The sequence below is a fragment of the Musa acuminata genome, chromosome BXJ3-1 (assembly GCF_036884655.1).
Source record: "Musa acuminata AAA Group cultivar baxijiao chromosome BXJ3-1, Cavendish_Baxijiao_AAA, whole genome shotgun sequence".
Lineage (NCBI taxonomy): Eukaryota > Viridiplantae > Streptophyta > Magnoliopsida > Zingiberales > Musaceae > Musa > Musa acuminata.
Window position 1 is genome coordinate 9,013,627 of NC_088349.1, and position 24,063 is coordinate 9,037,689.

General features: G+C 41.2%; 4 protein-coding genes across 4 annotated transcripts; all 4 read right to left on the bottom strand.

Annotated features, from left to right (window-relative positions):
* Positions 1–529: 529 nt before the first annotated feature.
* LOC135628264 (uncharacterized) lies at positions 530–5,649 on the bottom strand. Its single transcript, XM_065134866.1, has 7 exons — positions 5,214–5,649; positions 4,509–5,141; positions 2,866–3,044; positions 1,840–2,078; positions 1,569–1,768; positions 943–1,068; positions 530–856 (listed from the first exon to the last, which is right to left on the bottom strand). Exons 1-7 carry the CDS (start codon positions 5,379–5,381, stop codon positions 758–760), a joined length of 1,644 nt encoding a protein of 547 aa, XP_064990938.1. The 5' UTR covers positions 5,382–5,649; the 3' UTR covers positions 530–757.
* An 823-nt stretch (positions 5,650–6,472) lies between these two features.
* On the bottom strand, positions 6,473–10,900 carry LOC135629091 (putative wall-associated receptor kinase-like 16). Its single transcript, XM_065136265.1, has 4 exons — positions 10,593–10,900; positions 8,986–10,171; positions 8,729–8,893; positions 6,473–7,870 (listed from the first exon to the last, which is right to left on the bottom strand). Exons 2-4 carry the CDS (start codon positions 9,863–9,865, stop codon positions 6,669–6,671), a joined length of 2,247 nt encoding a protein of 748 aa, XP_064992337.1. The 5' UTR covers positions 9,866–10,171; positions 10,593–10,900; the 3' UTR covers positions 6,473–6,668.
* A 692-nt stretch (positions 10,901–11,592) lies between these two features.
* Positions 11,593–12,428, bottom strand: LOC135628395 (putative wall-associated receptor kinase-like 16). Its single transcript, XM_065135020.1, has 2 exons — positions 11,762–12,428; positions 11,593–11,603 (listed from the first exon to the last, which is right to left on the bottom strand). Exons 1-2 carry the CDS (start codon positions 12,426–12,428, stop codon positions 11,593–11,595), a joined length of 678 nt encoding a protein of 225 aa, XP_064991092.1.
* A 7,699-nt stretch (positions 12,429–20,127) lies between these two features.
* On the bottom strand, positions 20,128–23,790 carry LOC135628460 (putative wall-associated receptor kinase-like 16). Its single transcript, XM_065135103.1, has 3 exons — positions 22,680–23,790; positions 22,425–22,589; positions 20,128–21,546 (listed from the first exon to the last, which is right to left on the bottom strand). Exons 1-3 carry the CDS (start codon positions 23,557–23,559, stop codon positions 20,342–20,344), a joined length of 2,250 nt encoding a protein of 749 aa, XP_064991175.1. The 5' UTR covers positions 23,560–23,790; the 3' UTR covers positions 20,128–20,341.
* Positions 23,791–24,063: the final 273 nt, after the last annotated feature.

Genomic DNA, 24,063 nt, shown 5'->3' on the forward strand with positions numbered 1-24,063 from the left:
TAAGGTAGGATCCGATCCACAGATCGCGATGGGGACGCACACGTGGTGGGCTGATGATGGCCAATGCCTGAACAGTGGACGCTTGTGATGTTGGAAGAGGAAGGCATCAGCGGCCGAGTTCTTGGACCCTATCCGTCGTAATAGGGTGGGGCTCGTAAACAATGGACTGAGAGCGTGAGAATGAAGGGAAAATTAAAAAGAAAATTATATATATAGAGGAATATTTTACAATAAGTTAGGCACGAAGATTACGTCAAACATGGAATAATTTGTCACGACCATAATACACTACTGACCTGTATCAAATGGACTCTAATCTGAAGTTATTAGTACTAGAGAAATCAAGTCAAGACTATTAGATTGCCACGATGGAGTATTGGAACAACGTGCATGACTGAGATAATATATTAGTAATAACTATGCACTTTAAGCACATCAAATAATGACCTCCCACATATAATTTGTGAGGTAGAAATGCATAAAAGTATATTATGCCCATTCGATCCAATTGTCCTTTGTCTTATCTATAAGAAACCAAGAAGCACGTTATATATTTTCATTTCATTCATCACAGCTATTACATGGATACAGTGGTGAGTTCAGATAGATACATCTCTGATACGAAAGAAATAGAGATCATTAGAACTTCCTGGAAACAATATAATTACCCTATCTCATGGTTAACTGGATTATGAGCCTCTATCTATGAAATATGACAATCGAATAATAGCAGTACGCATAAACCAAATCTTTTTTTCTAGCGGTCCTCCCGTCGGACTTTGTTTGGATCAGAGACCATGTCCATCATCATCTTCTCGGGGGAATCTTCCCAGCTAGCAAAGGTTTTCAGGTCAACCTGCCACAAGGAACCAAGCATACACTGTTAATATTAGTTTTGTGCCTTGGGTCAGAATGCAACTAGAAGTGGTGTCATGCTCAAACCTTTCGCCGCTGTTCTGAGAAGATCATCTCTCTTTTTTTATAGAAATCTTGCTGTTCCTTTGCGGTTTTTCCACCAAAACCCCATACCTCGACCTCTATGATGGGAGCCTCAACTGGTAAGAAACCCTGTAAAGAACATAACATGAAAGATTTAATTGTTAGCATACTCTTTAACAGCATCCTCGTGGAGGTCTTAATGAGAGAAGTGAAAATGCACCTAAGTTTTAGATAAGAAAAAATCAAGAATAATTTTCTTCAGTACATTTACAGAAATCAACATCACTCAAAATGGTCAGCCAGACATTAGAAACTCTATCTCAGAACAAAGTCTGTCTGTTTTGATTGGACCTGTGAAAACTTAATTCAAAAGTTATAGATTCCTCCAAATAACAAAGAAGGTTATTCATGGTCAAAGATGAATTTCTCATGGGTGGAAGACAAAGATAAAATAGCAAAGCATCAATAAAAAATAATCCAGCCTCCTATGGTTAGCAAAGTTATCGAAGAAATTTATGCTAATATTCCCACAGCAAATGAGCTGTTCAAGTTCGTGGAAGAACCAAGACCAAAAACGAATATAAACAGCTAAAGATGCTAATGATAGGGTCTGAAATGTGAAGCTTAACCTGGTTAGGAGTGAGAGGTCCATGTTGGTAAGTTTTGTCAAATGCATGATGACGCACTGTAACTTGAGCAAAATCTTCATCCAAAAATATCCTCTCATTGCCGGTAGATCCCCCAAATGCTAAGCCAACAGGTTTTGGATTTGCTTCATAGACCCTTATAGCAGGATGCAAGTGGCAATAAATGAAGTTCTTTTCCTTTCCTGCTTTAAAAATACTAGGTCAATCAACTTTAAAATAAAGTATGATAGCAAAACCATGTAAGTCAACATACCAGAGGGTGGAAACACGTGGAAATTTGGGCTTATTGCAAAAAGATATCCAGAGCTTCCAAAAAATGTTTCTCTGTTCTCAAAACCTTGTGTAATTAGTACTCCTATCACCCACCCTCTGGAACTTCTATCAACCTCCGAGGATTCTGCTGAACTAGCAGAGATCAAAACTATTAGGGGTCCATTGTAACCTTCAACATTAGACCAAAACCTACTCAAACCCTTCCCATGAATTGATGACCTGCAAAACATCTTGATATATGAAAACTCAGATTCATCCCAAATCCAGGATGGGCTGCTTATGAACAGAAACCAAAAGATTCACTTTGCAAATACATATGCGCTTTAGTTCTCAAATACCAAATCCACCGAAAATTGTTACAAATGTATAATCTAAACAGATCAAGTAAGATGGAACATCCATTTTTGAAGTCTTGCTACAATCCTAAGATGAGGTACATTTCAATTTCCTTTTAATAGATCGAGACAAGATATTTAAAATAACATATTGAATAGATATTGCTGATGCAATATATATCTCTGAAGCTTGTAGAAGAGGTTTTTCCCCCCTAACTGAAAGCATGCAGCAGCTGTATTCACTATAGATTCGAAACTATAGAATTTGTACAGATCTAGGATTTCTTAGTGAAGACTTAATCTACCCTACCGTACAGCAACCATATACTCCATATCAAATAATTCAAAGATTAATATCCCGAAAGAAGTAACGTAGGGTGGAAGGGTTCACAATCATCAAGTACTACATAATTACTGATATTAACCAAAACAATTAGACAAACAGACCCTGAAATTCTGAGTCATATTAGAAAATGGAAGGTATATGTCATGAGTCTGAATTCTGTGACAATAAATAGTAGGTAGTCGGAAAATTCAAAAATAAATCATATTCATATTTTTTAAATGAAGAGACTATAAAATGAATCTATTTATGGAAAAACTTATCAAACAAGTAAACATAAACTATATGCACATTATAACCACAAACAGTTATGACCACTATGACAAACCTGTATAAGAAGTCCCCAGAGTTTATTCCTTGGAAGGAGGCAGCAAGAAATTCTTCACTCAACCTATCCCTCAATGCAAGGGAGACAGCCCAAGCCCTTCCTCGTGTCAAGAGACACACATCACGAACATTACCAGTCGAATTGTCATCAGATGCTGAAATAGAGGAGCCTTCACTCTCCTGCCGATATACAACTTAGGTCAGAAAATAAAATTCCCTAAGAATTTTTCATTGCTAGCACAAAATAAAACTCATTGAAAATTATAGATTGAGTTATTATAACAAGCCAAATAGCCAGCACGGACTGACATAATTCCCTCCACTGTGACATGAAGCTCCTTTTCAGCATTGCAGTAAGCAATGTTGACATAACAACAGGGGTTCGGCAGAATCTCTCCCAATCCAAAATTTTATGATGCACAGCTAAAATTTTGATCAAGCATTCAATTTAAATCCAGGTAGAACTATTTTACGCATATAACTTTTTCTTCTGTGATCCAGAAGACGTATGTATTTAAAAATAAGACATTCCAGAGCCAGTTTTAGGCAGTTAGAAAGAAGCTTTGGCTCTTATCATAGCATTAACATGCATGGCCACATTGATTCCCATGTTTAGTTTAAGGATTTAGATTAGAAATTCGGTTGACAAAGTCATATTCAACAATTTGAAAGAACCCAGAAGAGAAATTGCCAGATGCATGTGACAGAAAGATTCCAAAGCTGCTTGATATACAGAACCAAGGAACCCTATTGTGATTTCACAGCATCTATCCTTTTCAACATGTGTGACCTACAAGTAGCTGGACTAGAAACATATAACAAGGCCAAATTACCTACCAAATTGACAGTAAGATCTAAGCCCCCTAGATCAGTGGATAGAGGTCAATCCAAGTGCCAACCATTCTTCACATATAGAAGTCTAGTGTCCTTAATATAACTACTGTCATCCTTACTCATGGGCGCTTAATCAAGTGCTGCATCCTCTCCACTATTTCACACCCGTGAGCATCCTCAACCAATCATAGGTTGTATACGATAACATGTGCCTCAAAAGAAGCTTCTATTTTATTCTTTTTAAGATAGAACTCCAAAGAGAAGTTGTCCCTGAACCTATCAAAAGTGTGCAGGTGTAGAAAAATCAGTTTAGACAACCATCATGTCAAAGCCGTAAACCACAACAAGGGATGAATATAAAGAATTTTCACTACTGTTTATTTAACAGCAACCTGACAATTGAAGCAATTCTTCCATCAAACAATGCACTAACACTTACACTAGATTGTGAAAAATAATACATAGTCCTGATTGTGCATTCTTTCAAGTTGTCAGTTAATGATTTTGCCTCTTGGTCTCCTAAATCCTCTTCACAAATGAATTCAACTCGTATCAGTGTTATCCCAGGTAGACCCTAACACTTCCATAACCAAATTCCTGGCATTAGCTTAATGCATGCAAATTTCTTTTTCTTAAATTCTTGTCTCTTTGGAGGTATGCCCTTATGCTGCATCAGTGCCAGTGCCTAATTGATACTCACAAAGTTGCTGCAAGTTTTGCTACGTTAGGAACAAGGCATCTTACTCATGCAGATAAACTCCTCCTTTGTTTACCTGAGTTCATGGAATGGTTGAGAATTATTTCACGTACCTTCGAAGAAGAGCAACCTTGGATTCTCTCCTGGACGTACTTCGGAAGACAATTCGCCAAGCCTGGTGCTGTCGTCAAGACCCACGTCTGAAACTTCTGCGCAGAAACACCCTTATCGACCGCCAAAACATCGGATCTCCAAATGTGCTCATCTTCCTCCTTGATCACACCGCACGAAACCAAAGCCGACACTAGCAAATGGCTCATGTCAGGGAGCACCAAAGGATCCTTTGCGTTTCTGGACATCTTCGCGATCCTCGAAGAATGCCCCATGACCCAGCAGATCCAGAAAAGCATGAGCACCTCTCCCGGCAAGAGAGACCCGCCCACCTTATCATCGTCGCCAGCATCGGGATCGAACTCCAAGCCGCAAGGCTCTCCGGCTTCCCGGGACAGGGCGGCGTACAATCTGTATAGCACGTTGATGGATCGTGAGACGGGCATCCTGCCGCAGCACCGGTTGTAGCCGCTCAAGAAGCCAATCCAATCAATTCGACCGTCAGCACGATCATCGGCAACGGGGAAGAAGAGCGAGACCAGGGCTGCGCCGAGATTGTTCGACAGGGCAGGGAAGTGCTCCGGCACCGGCGTGGATTCGGACGCAACAACTTGCACGTTCAGGGAGAGCGCTTCCTACACGCATAAGAGGGGAGAATCGAGGGTCAGTTGTCACATGGGTTGTGGATCGGTAGGCAGCAGCAGTACCTGGAGGGAAGCGAGGGGGACGGAAGAGGAGGAGGGCGGAGAGAGGTTGGAGAAGGCATTGCGAAGGGAGGGGAGGAAGCCAGTGGCGGCGGCTAAGTTTTCCTCCTCTTCCTGCCGCTGCTGTTGCTCCGAGATGCCTCCGTGATCGGCGGAAGAGGACGCGCCCATCTCCTGTTTGTTCGTTAGCCTGTCTGTCCGTCGTGTTCTCGCTTGATCGGTGGAGAGGAGGAGACCAGCAGACGTGCGATATGTGAAGATGCCTCACAGGGCGTTGTTGGACTCTTGAAGCTCCCAAGGGACGGGCGGGCACAAACGATCGCAAGGATGGAGAGGGCGATGTCGTCCTCGAGACGCCAATGCGATGCTTCTACACGCGTCATGAAGCGGGATTCGACGGCGGCGACGAACCCACGATTGCAACAACCAATGCTACCAGATTGCAACAACCAATGGGGTTCAATAAGTTTTGGATGGGGTTCAATATTTGTTGATGTAAAAAATTGAGACGGTATTTAATTTATTTATTATAAAAATTATACAAAAATAGTAAGATAATTGACCCAATAATAAACTAATATATATCATAAAGATATTATTATTTACTCGGCACGTGGATGTCTATGTGGCAATTGACGATAAAAATTATTAGAGACTATTGTTATTATAATAAAAAATATTTTTCAAATCAAGAATGATTTAAAGAATAATTTATTAATGCTCATAATAACATATTATCGACTATAGAAGGGGGATATGATGATATGAGTTGCAGATTTTATTTTATTTTTTTTCATATTCATCACCTTCAATCTTATTTAATTTAGTCATCAAAGCGTTCAAAGTTAAGAAATATTTATAATATTAATCTTTGTTGAAGGAAGGAGGCTATAGAAGGATGTTTCCATCTTCGAAATTTCACATGAATGATCGAGAAGAAGACTAACAGCTATAATAAAAAAAATTATTATTATTTTTTTATGTTGATGGATTTCTATAAACTTATGAAAACATGTCCAAGAGCCTTTCGCAAAATAATATCATATTTTCTTATTAGACGGGTGAAAATTAATGTATGTTTGTTCGTGCCAATGCTTAAATAGATTGGGTTGACATAAATAAAGAAAATGGACTATTTATATTATTCTACTCTCAATTATTAGATTAGATAATGATGTCTCAAACATGATGACAACAAGATCAGCCAATCATCTAACAATTCCCAAATGATAAAAGCTCCACAATCAACGCAAAATGTTTGAAATGATCAAATTTATATAGATAACCTTATTCTCTACAGACAACATAATCCAACAAAGAATGGGTAGAGATTGCTTGACGTTATTAATAAATATTCTGTCATTACACAGGCACAAACACACACGATCACAAGGATACATGGTTCAATATTGCATCAAGAAGCCTCGAGAACCAGAGGTTTGGGCATGCACCAGATCATCATCTTCCATATTCGATGTCCAATGCCAATCTTTTCTCTGAATTATAACTAATAGTGGTTTCAATTCCATGATAATATGTCTCATGGTCAACCGATGGTTGACTGAGCAAGCTCTCAATCTCCTCAGTATTCTGCGGTACCCACGGGTGCTTGAATTTTCTCAACCTGTCAAGCTCTTCCGCCACTTGCTTCATCGTAGGCCTTTCTTCTCCCCTAAAGTTCAAGCATTGCTTTGCGAGCGAGGTCATTTCTTGAATCAATTCCGTATCCCCTTCATTTCTCACCTGATCATCCAAGATCTCCATAAGTCGGTTCTCCTTCGTGGCCAGAATAAAACTTGATGCGAGGCTCCTCTCTTCTTCAGATGCTTCAAAATAAATTGGCTTCTTGCGGGTCATCAGCTCCAGAAGCACTACGCCGAAACTATAAACATCACTTTTCTCTGTCAACTGGCAGGTTTGGAGGTACTCTGGGTCCAAGTAACCACAAGTCCCTTGCACCAAGGTAGCAAACTGATCCTCATCTTTTGGAACCAGCTTCGAAGCTCCAAAGTCAGAAACTTTTGCTGTATAGTTTTCATCTAAAAGGATGTTGGAAGACTTCACGTCACCATGAATGATGGGAGGCGAAGCTGATGAATGCAAGTAGGCCAGAGCTTCGGCAGACTCATGAGCGATCCTCAAGCGAGTGGCCAAGGAAAAGGGAGATGCACTGTTGTTGTCGTGAATCAGCTGGAACAAGGTCCCGTTCGAGACAAACTCATAAACCAGCATCGGAACCTCCACTTCCAAGCAACAACCCAAGAGCTTAACTATGTTCTTGTGGTTGATCTGCGACAGAATAAGCAGCTCTTTTCCAAATTCATTCTTTTGGCTCTCATCAATGATCTTGGGTTTCTTGATGGCAACGACACGACTGTCCTCCAATACTCCTTTATAAACGGTACCATGTCCTCCTCTGCCAAGGACTCGGTTCTGATCATACTTCTCTGTAGCTTTTTCTAATTCTTCTTTGGCAAATATCTTAAATGCAAGGCCTTGTTCTCTAAAGTATCTTTCTTTAGCCTTGATCTCTTCCAATAATATCCAACCTCCATGTTCTCTAAAATATCTTTCCTTAATCTTGATAAATTTTATTCTTTGAAAAATCATATAGATACACATGCCGGATATTAGTAGAAAGATCAAGCCACTGCCAATACCTGTATCTCAGAAATTTTCAGGCCAATTAAAACCAGGAAGAGAAACAAAAATTCTGTTTTTTATGCATATTATTTTGGTTTTGTGGTTACTGGAAGCTATAATACGAACACGAACAATTTTGTGCTCTGCTTTTTTTATGATAAAATCCTGGATGCTTATTATTATTGCTTTTCTTCTGCGTAAGCGTTATGCTAAGCTACGTAACTAGAATACATAAAGTCCACGCAGTATGAGAAGAATGTTTATGGTCAACTTTATGTTATTTCAATCAACAGAGTTGATAGTATGAGAAGAAATTATATCAAATGTTTCATTTTCATAAGTATATGGATCCAATATAACTTTTGAAAGTAGAAGGACCGAGATGTTAAAGATAACTAATTTCGAAAATAATTTGTAATTAGTCCAAGAGAAAAAAAGCATAACCATCAAGAATTTCTTTCTTTCTCGGTCACGATGATGCCAAAGGTCTAAACTCATCGCTGAAGTTGAAAAAAAATCATGATTTTGTTAATCACAAAAGTACTTCGAGGGTCAGCAACCAAAGTCGGTTCCATCCAGGCTAATAAAAGCAATACCAACAATTCTGAATTTAACATATTATTGATCTTTCGCATGTAAATACACTTTCTTGTGTATGTGGATAAAAAAAAAATCATCAACTACTTGGAGATGGTACAAGACAACATAATATAAAATCGAACCAGGCTATTGTCATTAGTCCCCTCTCTATAAGATACACCTAGTCTATAGTGCAGACAGATTAAAAGGATCTGAAGCAATAAATAAAATTCATGAAAAGAAAGGACATTTCTAATACTTGGCATCAAAAGTCATGGTGGAAAAAAGACTCTTACCTATAGCCACCTTCGCTGATGATGGAAGTTTCTGGTGTTGGGTGCATGTTCCATTGAAGGCATCACCATATGTACCTCGCGGGCAGAAACAATTGTAGCTACCGGGCAGGTTCTGACAGATGCCATGGCAAGGATTTTGATCTTTATCAGAGCATTCGTCGATGTCTGCAATTAAAGCATATTCAGCAGTATCAGAAACAAAATCATGAAAACTGAAAAGGCAAGCAGATCCCAGAAAGAGACGAGACTTAACAGACCTTGGCAGCCATGAGCGACATAAGGATTGCCATGGTAGCCACTCGAACAGTTACAAAGATACCCAGGACCATTGGAAGAGTTCAAACACTTGCTGTGCTCGCTGATGCAAGCGTAGGAGGTTGTGTTGCGCTGTGCTACCTCGCATGTCTCGTTACCGATCGCCCAATCCACCACCAAAGGCGCCTTGCCGTTGTTGTTGTTCCAGAATTGGTACGTTGTGATGTAAGATGTTAGGAACTCAAACTGATTCGCCTCCAACAATACGGCATAGCTGCAGTCACTGAAGTTCCAGATGCTCGAGCTGTTGAAATTGGAATCAAACCAGACCTCATAGTATGTGAGGTCCTTGGGAATGGAGGTTTGGCAGCAGCCGATGCCGGAGCATGAGCTGTTGACCAAGCTCACCTCGTTGTGACACACAGACACGCAACCGCTCTGGTAGCTGTCGGCACTTTGGAAATCTCCGATGTAGGCGAGGGTCTCGCAGCCGATTACAGTGAACCTGTTGTGGACGTCGGAGAATCTGTATGGTGTGCCTACCAAATTCAGAGACCAGAAGTTGTAGTCCAAAGAATTGTTGCTAACGTTGTAACACTGCCACGATATTTCATTGAGCATGCGTGCCTGGCCTAGTGGCAATGAGATATTGGTGATCTCGACGTTGGAAAAAAAAAGTTTCTCGAGGCCATCATCCGTTGTGTTGCAATCTAGTGAGAAGCCTTCCATCGCACAGTTATGACCGATGCCAAAAGGGTAGGGGACGTCAACCTCGCCGCATCTCGTTCGGCAGCCAGGCGGTGCAGCTGCTGCAGATGCCGCTGCACCCACTAGCGGCAGCATCAACAGCTGGAACAAGCGATACCCTAACAGCACACCCATCTCTCGATTTGCACATTATCAGAGAGGTACTCTCAGATAAAAGCTTGGACAAATGATCTGTTATGGAAACACCAAAGCCTAAAATGAAGCTTCCTCTTGGCTGAACGATGACGTCCAAGAAAGCTGACCTTTTCCTAGTCAATCATTTGAAGCCAAAAATGATTATTTGATTGCATCACTGTATAATTTTTCTGCAAAAAGAAAAATTGATTCACAACTTGGATCCACAAGGATGAACTTTGATCATGTCAACAGGCAGCCTTATGTGACCACACACCCATCTTTCCCTTTGATCGGCGCTACATGCTGCAAAGTTGGGAACGCAAAACAACATCTGACATTTAATAGGATGTTTCGATCCTTCAGAACAATAGAAGTACAAGGAAAGAAAACTCAATGAACTGTTATCGACCATCCACGTCAAGTGGATTTTCATGGACCTGTTCAATCTTTTATGGTACAAGAAGAACTAGCGGTTGGTGGATCCGCGGATGACACCGGCTGAGATGGAGATGGTGTAAGCGACTTATCACACCAATTCATGATTGTTTAATGTTAGCTTCTTTCTCAATTAATTCTTCTTTGTGAAAGCAGAACACAAAAAAAAGAAGAAGAAGACATGAATAAGAAATGACGTTCTTTGTCTGGTCAGAGAGACGTCGCAATTGGTGGCGTTGACTAGTCTACCTAAACTAGCGATTAAAACGTGATGGTTGACATGGCTCACCTTGGCACCCTCGTCGTCTTCCTGTCTGCGATAGGGCGGCGTAAAATCCTGTAGGCGCCTCTCCATAAGCCCATCCACGGCTCCGGGGAAGAACCGGCGACATCGCCCAAAATGGGTCGACCATAGCTGCGTGGAGGGAGCCGGCGGAGGCGGCTAAAGATTCCTCCGCTACCTGCTGCCGTCGTTGCTCGTGAAAAGCGGCGGTTATCGTGATCGGCGGAGAGAACGCCCCCATGTCTGCGCTCTCTCGGAAGGAAGGAGTTCTCTCAGATCCCCAAAGCAACGGACACGTACGAGCGCCACAACACAACAATTGAGGGGGGCGATCTCGTCATTGCACGACAAACAGCATTTACTTACTTTATATACTGATGACCATCTCTTTTCTGTAATGTGATTATTTCGGAGGATTGAGAGTAGCCTTATGCGCACAAACGACTTATGACAGATTAATTATATATTACATCATATGCTTACTTAGATTGTATTAATATAATAATTTTATACTTAAAAAAATTATATTAATTTTTTTTATAATTTAAAAATAAAATAAATAATTTTATTTGTCCTAACGTCATCAATTATATTGATGAAAAACATAATATGTGACACACGTATTGGATCGATATAAAAATGATGGATAAAAATATATATATTTTTTGTTAATACGATACAAATGAAATTATTTATTTTATTTTTAAAATTATAAAAATTTTAATATAATTTTTTAAAATATAAAGATTGTGACGTTCATAAGATCTAAATATAGGAAGTAATATGTAATTAGCCCACTTATTAAGAATAATAAAGGTCATTAGACTGTGGTCCGATCTTACAAATTGAATTTGTACAGATCTCAGGATTTGTAGTTACTGATAAATATTCTTTCTCCGTAGCTCAGAATATAATCCAGTAGGAAATGGCAGAGATTTCCAATAATTATTGATACATTGTAGGAAATGGCAGAGATTTCCTATAGTTATTGACACATTATTCTCCCTTACACAGGCACTGGCAAACAAACATTTACAACCATATATTGCATATCAATTTAAGATTGCTTTAGGAAACTATATATAAAAACAAGGGAGTTGATGTGTTTGGGAATAAATTTAACGCCAATCTTTTCACTGAATTATAGCAAGTAATGGTATCAATTCCACGCTCACCTGATGGTTCACCGAGCAAGCTCTCTATCTCCTCAGCATTTCGTGGCACCAACGGGTGCTGCTTTAATTCTTTTGACCTGTCAAGCTCTTCCGCCACTTCCTTCATAGTAGGCCTTTCTTCTCCCCTAAAGTTCAAGCATTGCTCTGTGAGCTCGCTAATTCTTTGAATCAGTTCTATATCCTCTTCATTTCTCACTTGATCATCCAAGATCTCCATAAGTCGGTTCTCCTTTGTGGCCAGAATAAAACATGATGCGAGGCTCCTCTCTTCTTCAGATGCTTCAAAATAAACTGGCTTCTTGCGGGTTATCAGCTCCAGAAGCACTACGCCGAAGCTATAAACATCACTTTTGTCTGTCAACTGGCAGCTTTGGAGGCACTCTGGGTCCAAGTAACCACAAGTCCCTTGCACCAAGGTAGCAAACTGATCCTCATCTTTTGGAACCAGCTTCGAAGCTCCAAAATTAGAAACTTTTGATGCATAATTTTCACCTAAAAGTATGTTAGAAGACTTCACGTCGCCATGAATGATGGGAGGCGAAGTTGATGAATGCAAGTAGGCTAGAGCAATCCTCGGGCGGGTGGCCAAGGAAAAGGGAGATACATTGTTGTTGTTGTGGATCAGCTGGAACAAGGTCCCGTTCGAGACAAACTCATAAACCAACATCGGAACCTCCACTTCCGAGCAACAACCCACGAGCTTGACTATGTTCTTGTGGTTGATCTGCGACAGAATAAACAACTCTTTTCCAAATTCGTTCTTTTAGCTCTCATCAATGATCTTAGGTTTCTTGATGGCAATGACATGGTTGTTCTCCAAGACTCCTCTGTAAACGGTACCAGGTTCTCCTCTGTCAAGGACTCGGTTTCGATCATACTTCTCTGTAGCCTTTTAATTCTTCTTTGACAAATATCTAAAATATTTTTCTGTAGCCTTGATCTCTTCTAATAATATCCAACCTCCATGTTCTCTAAAATACCTTTCCTTAATCTTGATGAATTTTCTTCTTTGAAAAATCATATAGATGTTGGGTAGTAGAAAGATCAGGCTGTCGCAAGTACCTGTCTCTCATAAATTTTCAGGACAATTAACATCATGAAGAGAAATAAAAACTATGATTTTTATGCACATTGTAACAATAAGACAAGCATGGACATATTTATGCTCTGCATTTATGCTGCTATTATCCTTGATGCTTTTTTTTTTCTTTTACAGTTTCTCCGGTGAATACCGTGAAAGGATTATTTTTAATTACGTAACTAGAATAAAATGTAGTCGATATGAGAACTGTGGATAACTCATCATATTAAGTAGCATGATATTAAAGAATACTATTTCTTTTTATATACTATTGAGTATATTAAACTTCTAACTATTTTCCTTATATTAAAGAAACTTTTTACATATTTTCCAAGGATTTTGTTCTTAGCACAACTTGAAGTGACATGAAAGAGGAGAATCAACTGGCTTTGCATTGCTCATACCGACCCTTTCTAATATCTTCTTGATGTATTTCTTATGTGACAATCAAATCTTCTTATTTTTTCTATCACCGAAAATTTGCATATCTAGTATTTACTTTAGTGGCCACATATCCTTCATTGCAAATGATTCACTTGTTGAATCTCGTATTTTGATGATGAAACTACTTGATATATGTTTATGATTTAATCTGCGGTTTGAGTGACGCAGGATGCTTCGATCAGGATGAGACAATTAAAGCAGGAAAATCATGTTGTGCCGAAGGAACATGTCAGAAGATTGGACGTCGGGCCGGTGGATCGGTCGACGTATCGACAGAAGGCTTCGGGCCATGGAATCGGGCATCGGGCCAAGAAGAGCGGGTATTGTGCCAAGGATATCGGAGTTGCAGAGTCAACTGGCCGATTGGGCAATAGGCTGCTTGAGAGGACGATGCACCAAAGAATCGGACGAAGCGTCGAGGGACCAATGACATGTCGGACAACTTGGTTAATTGCTTAGGATTAATTGTCTCGATCGAAGTTTTGTTTTTGTTGTGCAGGATTAACTATGATAACGATGAAGACATAAAGCGAAACAAAGTGTCGGAGTCAAGCGCGAAGGATTTGTTGCGAGTTCGAGAGTTCGACGGAAGTCCGAAGGTTCGTCGGGAATGCTACTGGAACTAGCCGAGATTGAGTTGGGAGCTTGCCGAAGGATTTTCGGAAGCTCGCCGGAAGGTTCGTTGGAAGTTCGCGGAGCTCACCGAGAAAGATCGGAGCTTGCCGAAGAAGCTCGTTGGAACTCGCTAAGATCAAATCGTGAAGTCTAGGAGCTTGCCGGGAGTCCGCAGAATGGTTTCCAAGAGTTCATCGGAAGACCGTCGGAAGTTTGCCGAAAGCTCGCCAGAAGAAGTCTTGACTTGCGGACTTTGTAACAGCTTAGAAAATGTCTTTAAAATCATAGTTAGCACGTTAATTAGGGTTAGGATTAGGTGTTAATCCTATAACCCAAGTAGGGGCCAATTAGGCCCAAGTTCGGACTAGTTTGGACCAAGTTTGGAGCCAAACCAAGTGAGCTGAAATAGTGAAAGAGGTGGCACCGCCAGGGTTGGAGGTGGCACCACCCAGGAGAGGATCTCCCAGCGAAGCTGGGCGGTGCAACCGCCCCAGCCAGGAGGTGGCACCGCCTGAGCTCAGTCTTCGAGCTAGACTGGGCGGTGCAACCTCCCTGACAGAGAGGTGGCACCGCCTGAGCTCGGTCTTCGAGCTCTGGCAGAGAGGTGCAACCGCCTCAGTCAAGAGGTGGCACCGCCTGGGGCTCAGTCTCCGAGCCAGACTCAGGTGGTGCAACCGCCCCTGACAGAGAGGTGCAACCGCCTGGGCTCAGTCTCCGAGCTCTGCCAGGCGGTGCAACCTCTCCAGTCAGGAGGTGCAACCGCCTGATCCCGGAATTCCGGGATTTGATCGTTTTAAGCTCCAAATTTGAACTGGGTTGGGGCCTATAAATACCCCACTCATTCAGCACAGAAAGAGTAAGAGATCCACACCGAATTCTTGATCTTTTCTGTGATTCTAAGAGCTCAAAATTTGTGTAAAGTCCAAAAGTTCTCCTCTTTCTGTTCTTCAAGTCTTGAGTTGTAAAGAGAGGAGAGAAAGGATCTGTAAGGGTTGTCTCCTGAGCCTGTCAAAAGGAGAAGAAACTATAAAAGGGCAATTGGCCTTCGCCTATTGAAGGAAGGCCTTTAGTTGACGACGGTAACCTCATCGGTGGAGGAAGCCAAAAGTGAAGTAGGTCAAGACTGACCGAACCACTCTAAATCTCTGGTTTGCTTTTATTTTGAGCATTTTATCATTACTGCAAACCTCCTACATAGCTACTGCTCTCTGCGCCTTTACGAACAAGTTTCTAAGTTCTAATCTTTCCGAATCTGCATTTAGACGTAAAACGGTGTTTTCGTACGATCTTCATATCGCAGCTTACATTTACGTCTTGAGTCTGTTTATAACTGCAAACTGTCTTTTGCGCTTTTACGAACGAGTTTCTGTGCAGATTACGTTTGATTCCATTTATAACTGCAAACTGTCTTCTACGCTTTTACGAACGAGTTTCTTTGCAGTTTACGCTTACGCTTTGTTTCCATTCATAACTGCGAACTATCATCTATGCTTAGACGTAAACTGCGTTTAAGACGCAAACTGTGTTTAGACGCAAACTGCGCTTATACGCAAACTGTGTTTAGACGCAAACTGCGTTTAGACGTAAACTGCGCAAACTGTGTTTAAACGTAGAACTGCGTTTAGACGCAAACTGCGTTTAGACGTAAAACTACGTTTAGACGTAAACTACGTAACCTGCGTTTAGACGTAAAATTGCGTTTAGACGTAAAACTGCTTTTAGACGTAAACTGCGCAAACAGTGTTTAGACGCAAACTGTGTTTAAACGTAAACTGAGTTTAGACGCAAACTGCGTTCAGATGCAAACTGCGTAAACTGCGCTTAATCTTAAGTTATCTTAGAATCGGCTTTTACATCGAAATCATTTTTTTTTATCAAACGAACGCAGCTTTCGTTTTTAATCGCTAAAAGATTTCCGCTGCACTAATTCACCCCCCCCCCCCCTCTCAGTGCTCTCGATCCTAACATCACTTAGTTTCATCTTCAACATGTCAATTATAGACATATCTTTTCCAATAATAAACATGTTATCAACATAAAGCAAGAGAATAATAAAATCCTCACAAAACTATTTGATGTACCCACAATGATCCGAAACTTTTCTTTTATATTAATTTTCAGTCATAAATAAATCAAACTTTCTGTACCACTATCTTGGAGCTTGCTTCAGCCTATACAAGCTCTTTTTCAATTTACAGATAAAATTTTCTTTACCTTTGATTTTGAAGTATTCTGGTTTCTCTATATAAATTTCCTCCTCTAAATCACCAAGAAAGAAACCTGTCTTCACATCCAACTACTCAATCTCTTAGTCCAAGCTAACAGTAATACCAAAAGCAATACGAATAAAAGATATTTTAACAACAGGAGAAAAAATCTCTTCAAAGTCAATACGTTTCTTTTGATCAAAGTCTTTCACAACTAATCTAGCTTTATACCTTGGTTGAGAATAATATTCTTGAGTTTTTAACCTGAAAACTCACTTATTCTTCAAAACCTTCATTCTCTTTGATAGTTGCATCAAATTATAAGTGTGGTTCTTCTGCAGAGCACCCATCTCTTTTTGCATAGTAACAAATTAATTTTTTTTCTACTCACTTTCAACTAGTTTTTGGTAACTCTCTGATTCACCTGCATCAGTAAGCATCACATACTCATCTATAGAGTCTCTTCTGGAAGGTTGACGTTATCTAGAAGATCTTTTCAACTGTAGTTCCACAGGAAGTTGCTCTCTAACTTCTTCTTGCTCAACATGTCATACAAGTAGATCAACATCGAGCTCTCCATTATCTTCCTGCACATCTCCCCCATCATCCTAATGTATTGGAGGAGTAATTGGGTCAAAATATGCTAATCCTTCTATAAAAGTCTTGGCTGATGCTTCCTTCAAATCCTTTAGGGTTTGATCATTAAAGAAAACTACATCTATGCTTCTAAACACTTTTTACTTTTTTGAATCCCAAAATCAGTAACCAAATTGATCATGTGAGTAGCTAAGAAAAATATATTATTTTATTTTATCATCTAGTTTGGATCTTTCATTATTTAGACGTGACATAATAGATCATATCTAAATAAGAGATTAGAAAGTTGTACATGTTATAGTTATTATCTTTGGATAATTTGAAAGGAACGGGTGATGTAGCATTTACAGTGATAAGATCGGTAGGTTGAGAAGTACGACTCTTTACCGGGATAATAATTAAGATATTTAATGATACGTATGTAAAGGAGTAAGTTGGGAGTCCTCGTAGAAGGGAGGTGGAAGAGAACTACGACTGTTTTTTCTAGAGGCACGGTTACTGCAGCGGGTAAGGCAAAGTTGCTACAGTTCTACAGATCCGTTGGAGGTCTGCAGCACTGTTTGTAGTGCTGGAGAGAGTTGCAGCAGTGTTTGCAGTCCTAGACAGAGTTACAGTAATACTGGAGAGAGTTGCAACACTGTTTGTAGCGTTGGAGAGAGCTGCAGCAATGTTTGCAGTCCTGGAAAGAGTTACAGTAATGCTGTAGAGAGCTGCAACACTGTTTGCAACGTTGGAGAGAGTTGCAGCAGTGTTTGCAGTCCTGGAGACAGTTTCAGCAATGCTGGAGAGAGCTGCAACACTGTTTGTAGTGCTGGAGAGAGCTACAGCAGTGTTTGCAGTCCCGGAGAGAGTTACAGCAATGCTGGAGAGAGCTGCAACACTGTTTCCAGTGCTGGAGAGAGTTGCAACACTGTTTGCAGTGCTGGAGAGAGCTGCAGTTCGGCGCTTTTTGCAATGATCAGGTCTCCTCCTGAGAAGAAGCTGTTTGCAATGATCTGCAACAGCTCTCTACGCTAAGAAAGACCACCAGCGAACCAAGGGTTGCGACCGCTTGGCGAGGATGGTCTCTTGGAGAGCAGCTGTATTGTCCTCAGGGTGAAGAGCGGAATATAGGTGATCGCCGGGTTGGTCGAGAGCACAGGAGCCGGTGGTTGAGGATCCACCGCTGTTGACGAGACAAGCCGAGCGGAAGGAAAGGGTCGAGGGTCGTAAGAGTTGGTGATGCTCCGATGATGAGAGAGGAGACAATGGACGCTCGGCCTGCGAACTCGAGGCCAACCCACGACCGGTGGATGGCAGTCACAACAGGAGGATGACAGCAGCAGTAACAGGTCGGCCCACGAGAGGAGGCGAGTAGTAGGAGGTTGGCAGCAAGCGACTTATGAGAAGATAGTTGAAGTCCGCCGGTTGATAGGGAGAAGTCGTCGCACGCCACGTTCTCGACCTTTTTCAAAGCAGATCACTGGCTTGCAGCAATTTGAAACAGGGGATGTCTACGCGATGGAGAATTGAGAAAGGCACAGTGTGGAACTCTGTCGGATAGATCATGTCAGCATCAGATCAACGTCACCGAACTGACCAGATCTGTTGCGCCGCAGGAGAAGCGCCAGTGAAGGCAAGCGGGAGAAGACAAGCGCTGTTCGCCGAGAAAGTGCCGCAGTCGCCGTAGAGAAGAAAGCGACAGTGGTAAGACAGCCGTCGCCGCTTCAGATCAATGTCGCTGGAGGTGCGCCGAGGCAGAGGAAAGAGGGTTCTCGCGTCGATTCGGTAGAACAAGAGGTCTTACTCTAGGAAGAAGTTGGCAGGGCTCGGTGAGGAGTCGGACAGCTTGCTCTAGGCAAGCAGCTCTGATACCATGATAGAATATGAAATATAATTACAAAATATGCTTGAGATAGTAAACTTAATGGCTATTTATACATATTAGCAGAGATGCTCAAGCAAATTTAATGGCTATTTATACATATTAGCAGAGAGGTTGGAGAGCGAGAAGAGCGAGACCAGGGTTGCGCCGAGATTGTTCGACAGGGCAGGGAAGTGCTCCGGCACCGGCGAGGATTCGGACGCAACAATTTGCACGTCCAGGGAAGAGGGGAGAATCGAGGGTCAGTTGTCACATGGATTGTGGATCGGTAGCAAGCAGCAGTACCTGGAGGGAAGCGAGGGAGACGGAAGAGGAGGAGGGCGGAGAGAGGTTGGAGAAGGCATTGCGAAGGGAGGGGAGGAACCTAGTGGCGGCGGCTAAGTTTTCCTCCTCTTCCTGCCGCTGCTGTTGCTCCGAGATGCCTCCGTGGTCGGCGGAAGAGGACGCGCCCATCTCCTGTTTGTTCGTTAGCCTGTCTGTCTGTTATGTTCTAGCTTTATCGGTGGAGAGGAGGAGACCAGCAGACCTCACGAGGCGTTGTTGGACTCTTGCAGCTCCCAAGGGACGGGAGGGCACAATCGATCGCAAGGATGGATGTCGTCCTCGCGAAGCCTCTGCGATGCCGCTACACGCGTCATGAAGCGGGGTTCGACCGCGGCGACGAACGCACGATTGCAACAACCAATGCTACCAGAGACCTAAACCGGCTCCATCATGCGGTTCAATAAATCTTGGAGGGAGTCGGCCCGGCTCAATCTCTCGCACACGTCCCTTAATTTGCATGTATTTGTAGCTGTAAAAATTGAGACGGTATTTATTTTATTTATTATGAAAAGTATAAAAATAATAATAATAGGTTAATCAACCCAAAAATAAACTAATATATATAATAAAGATATTATTATTTAGTCGGATGTGTATGTGGTAACGATAAAAATTATTGGAGACTATCGTTATTATAATAAAAAAATATTTTTAAACCAAGAATAATTTGTAAAATAATTTATTAATGCTTAGAATAGGATATTATCAACTATAGAAGAGGATCAGATGATATGGGTTTCATATTTTAGTTTTTTATTTTATTTTTTTATCTTTATGTATTCATCACTATCCCGTCTTATATAATTTAGTCATTAAAGGGATCAAAGTCAAAAAATATTTCTAATATTAATCTTTGTTATAGGAGGGAGGCTATGGAAAGATGTTTACGTCTTCAAAATTTCACATAGATGATCGAAAGCTAACAACTATAATAAAAATAAATTTATTATTTTTTTATGCTGATGGACTTCTATAAACTTATAAAAGCATGTCGAAGAGCCGACCACAAAATAATATCGTATTTTTGTATTAAACAGATGGCAATTAATATATATTTGTCCTTATCACTGCTTAAAAAAATCGGATAGACATAGATAAAGAACATACATAGACTGTTTATATCATTTTAATCTCAATTACTAGATTAGATAATGATGTCTGGTGACAATAATGTCAGCCGATCATCTAACATTACCTGAATGATAAAAGCTCCACAATCAATGCGAAATGTTTGAAATGATAATATTTATTTGGATAACCTTATTCTTACATACAACATAATCCAGCAAGGAAATGGCAGAGATTACCTGTAGTTATCAATAAATATTCTTCGCCATTATACACTGGCACAAACACAGACGTTCACAAGTATACATAGCAGCAGTATGAATTCAAGATTGCAACAAGAAGCCTCGTGAACCAGAGAGGTTTGGGCATGCACCAGATCATTATCTTCCATATTCGATGTCCAATCCCAATCTTTTCTCTGGATTATAGCTAGTAGTGGTTTCAATTCCATGATAATATGTCTCATGGTCAACCGATGGTTGACTGAGCAAGCTCTCAATCTCCTCAGTATTCTGCGGTACCCACGGGTGCTGCTTGAATTTTCTCAACCTGTCAAGCTCTTCCGCCACTTGCTTCATCGTAGGCCTTTCTTCTCCCATGAACTTCAAGCATTGCTTTGCGAGCTCGCTCATTTCTTGAATCAGTTCCGTATCCCCTTCGTTTCTCACCTGATCATCCAAGATCTCCATAAGTCGGTTCTCCTTCGTCGCCAGAATAAAACATGATGCGAGGCTCCTCTCATCTTCAGATGCTTCAAAATAAATTGGCTTCTTGCCGGTCATCAGCTCCAGAAGCACTACGCCGAAGCTATAAACATCACTTTTGTCTGTCAACTGGCAGGTTTGGAGGTACTCTGGGTCCAAGTAACCACAAGTCCCTTGCACCAAGGTAGCAAACTGATCCTCGTCTTTTGGAACCAGCTTCGAAGCTCCAAAGTCAGAAACTTTTGCTGTATAATTTTCATCTAAAAGGATGTTGGAAGACTTCACGTCGCCATGAATGATGGGAGGCGAAGCCGATGAATGCAAGTAGGCCAGAGCTTCGGCAGACTCATGAGCGATCCTCAAGCGAGTAGCCAAGGAAAAGGGAGATGCCCTGTTGTTGTCGTGAATCAGCTGGAACAAGGTCCCGTTCGAGACAAACTCATAAACCAGCATCGGAACCTCCACTTCCAAGCAACAACCCAAGAGCTTAACTATGTTCTTGTGGTTGATCTGCGACAGAATAAGCAGCTCTTTTCCAAATTCATTCTTTTGGCTCTCATCAATGATCTTGGGTTTCTTGACGGCAACGACACGACTGTCCTCCAAGACTCCTTTGTAAACGGTACCATATCCTCCTCTGCCGAGGACTCGGTTCTGATCATATTTCTCTGTAGCTTTTTCTAATTCTTCTTTGGCAAATATCTTAAATGCAAGACCTTGTTCTCTAAAGGATCTTTCTTTAGCCTTGATCTCTTCCAATAATATCCAACCTCCATGTTCTCTAAAATATCTTTCCTTAATCTTGATGAATTTTCTTCTTTGAAAAATCACATAGATACACATGCCGGATATTAGTAGAAAGATCAAGCCACTGCCAGTTCCTGTATCTCAGAAATTTTCAGGCCAATTAAAACCAGGAAGAGAAACAAAAATTATGTTTTTTATGCACATTATTTTGGTTTTGTGGTTACTGGAAACTATAATACGAGCACGAACAATTTTGTGCTCTGCTTTTCTGATAATAAAATCCTGGATGCTTATTATTATTGCTTTTCTTCTGCGTAAGCTTATGCTAAGCTACATAACTAGAATACCTAAAGTCCACGCAGTATGAGAAGAATGTTTATGGTAAACTTTATGGTATTTCAGTCAGCAGGATTGATAGTATGAGAAGAAATTATATCAAATATTTTATTTTCATAAGTATATGGATCTAATATAACTTTTGAAAATATAACGATCGAGATGTTAAAGATAACTAATTTTAAAAATAATCTGTGATTAGCCCGAGAAAAAAAAAGTCACGGTGATGCCAAAGGTCTAAACTCATCGTTGAAGTTGAAAAATAACATGATTTTGTTAATAAAAGCAATACCATCAACTACTTGGAGATGGTACAAGACAACATATTATTGAAGTTGAAAAATTTCTTTCTTTCTTCGAGGGTCAGCAACCGAAGTCGGTTCCATCCAGGCTAATAAAAGCAATACTAACAATTCTGAATTTAACATATTATTGATCTTTCGCATGTAAATACACTTTCTTGTGTATGTGGATAAAAAAAAAATCATCAACTACTTGGAGATGGTACAAGACAACAGAATATAAAATCGAACCAGGCTATTGTCATTAGTCCCCTCTCTATCTGTCTATAGTACAGACAGATTAAAAGGATTTGAAGCAATAAATAAAATTCATGAAAAGAAAGGACATTTCTAATACTTGGCATCAAAAGTCACGGTGGAAAAAAGACTCTTACCTATAGCCACCTTCGCTGATGATGGAAGTTTCTGGTGTTGGGTGCATGTTCCATTGAAGGCATCACCATATGTACCTCGCGGGCAGAAACAATTGTAGCCACCGGGCAGGTTCTGACAGATGCCATGGCAAGGATTTTGATCTTTATCAGAGCATTCGTCGATGTCTGCAATTAAAGCATATTCAGCAGTATCAGAAACGAAATCATGAAAACTGAAACGGCAAGCAGATTCAAGAAAGAGGAGACTTAACAGACCTTGGCAGCCATGAGCGACATAAGGATTGCCATGGTAGCCACTCGAACAGTTACAAAGATACCCAGGACCATTGGAAGAGTTCAAACACTTGCTGTGCTCGCTGATGCAAGCGTAGGAGGTTATGTTGCGCTGTGCTACCTCGCACGTCTCGTTTCCGATCGCCCAATCCATCACCAAAGGTGCCGTGCCGTTTCTGTTGTGCCAGAATTTGGTCGTTGTGATGTAAGATGTTAGGAACTCAAACTGATTCGCCTCCAACAATACGGCATAGCTGCAGGGACTGAAGTTCCAGATGCTCGAGCTGTTGAAATTGGAAGCAAACTGGACCTCATAGTATGCGAGGTCCTTGGGAATGGAGGTTTGGCAGCAGCCAATGCCGGAGCATGAGTTGTTGACCAAACTCTCCTCTTTGTAACACACAGACACGCAACCGCTCCAGAAGCTATCGTTCCTTTCCCAACCTCCGATGTAGGCGAGGGTCTCGCAGCCGATCACAGTGAACTTGTTGTGGACGTCGGAGAATCTGTATGGTGTGTCGACGAAATTCAGAGACCAGGTGTTGTGGTATATAGAATTGTTGCTAACGTTGTAACACTGCCGCGATATTTCATTGAGCATGCGTGCCTGGCCTAGTGGCAATGAGATATCAGTGATCTCGACGTTGAACACAAATAGTTTCTCGAGACCATCATCCGTTGTGCTGCAATTTAGTGAGAAGCCTTCCCTCGAACAGTGAGGATCGATGCCAAAAGGGTAGGGGATATCAACCTCGCCGCATCTCCTTCGGCAGCCAGGCGGTGCAGCTGCTGCAGATGCCGCTGCACACACTAGCGGCAGCATCAACAGCTGGAACAAGCGATACCCTAACAGCACACCCATCTCTCGATTTGCAAACTAGCAGAGAGGTACTCTCAGATAAAAGCTTGGACAAATGATAAGTTATGGAAACACCAAAGCCTAAAATGAAGCTTTTTCTTGACTGACCGATGAGGTGCAAGAAAGCTGACCTTTTCCCAGTCAATCGTTTATTTAAAAAAAAAAATTTATTTGATTGGATCACTGTATAATTTTTCTGCAAAAAAAAAAAAAAATGATTCACAACTTGGATCCACAAGGATGAACTTTGATCATGTCAACAGGCGGCCTTAGTGACCACACACCCATCTTTCGCTGCGATCGACGTCACATGCTGCAAAGTCGGGAATGCATAGCGACGTCAGACTATTAATAGGATGATTCGACCCTTCAGAACAATGTAAGTACGAGCAAAGAAAAGTCTATGGACTGCTATCGAGCATCTTCCTCCAGTGGATTTTCATGGACCTGTTCAATCTTTTATGGGGCAAGAAGAACTAGCGGTTGGTGGATCCGTGGATGACACCG

Coding starts and splice junctions, on each gene's coding strand:
- LOC135628460 (XM_065135103.1), bottom strand. CDS start 23,559: ATGGGTGTGCTGTTAGGGTATCGCTTGTTCCAGCTGTTGATGCTGCCG. Junction 22,590..22,679: donor TGTCGCTCATGGCTGCCAAG/GTCTGTTAAGTC, acceptor CTTTAATTGCAG/ACATCGACGAATGCTCTGAT. Junction 21,547..22,424: donor ATCAGCGAAGGTGGCTATAG/GTAAGAGTCTTT, acceptor TCTGAGATACAG/GAACTGGCAGTGGCTTGATC.
- LOC135628395 (XM_065135020.1), bottom strand. CDS start 12,428: ATGTTGGTTTATGAGTTTGTCTCGAACGGGACCTTGTTCCAGCTGATC.
- LOC135629091 (XM_065136265.1), bottom strand. CDS start 9,865: ATGGGTGTGCTGTTAGGGTATCGCTTGTTCCAGCTGTTGATGCTGCCG. Junction 8,894..8,985: donor TGTCGCTCATGGCTGCCAAG/GTCTGTTAAGTC, acceptor CTTTAATTGCAG/ACATCGACGAATGCTCTGAT. Junction 7,871..8,728: donor ATCAGCGAAGGTGGCTATAG/GTAAGAGTCTTT, acceptor TCTGAGATACAG/GTATTGGCAGTGGCTTGATC.
- LOC135628264 (XM_065134866.1), bottom strand. CDS start 5,381: ATGGGCGCGTCCTCTTCCGCCGATCACGGAGGCATCTCGGAGCAACAG. Junction 2,079..2,865: donor TCTGGGGACTTCTTATACAG/GTTTGTCATAGT, acceptor GATGTTTTGCAG/GTCATCAATTCATGGGAAGG. Junction 1,769..1,839: donor CCACGTGTTTCCACCCTCTG/GTATGTTGACTT, acceptor TTTTTAAAGCAG/GAAAGGAAAAGAACTTCATT.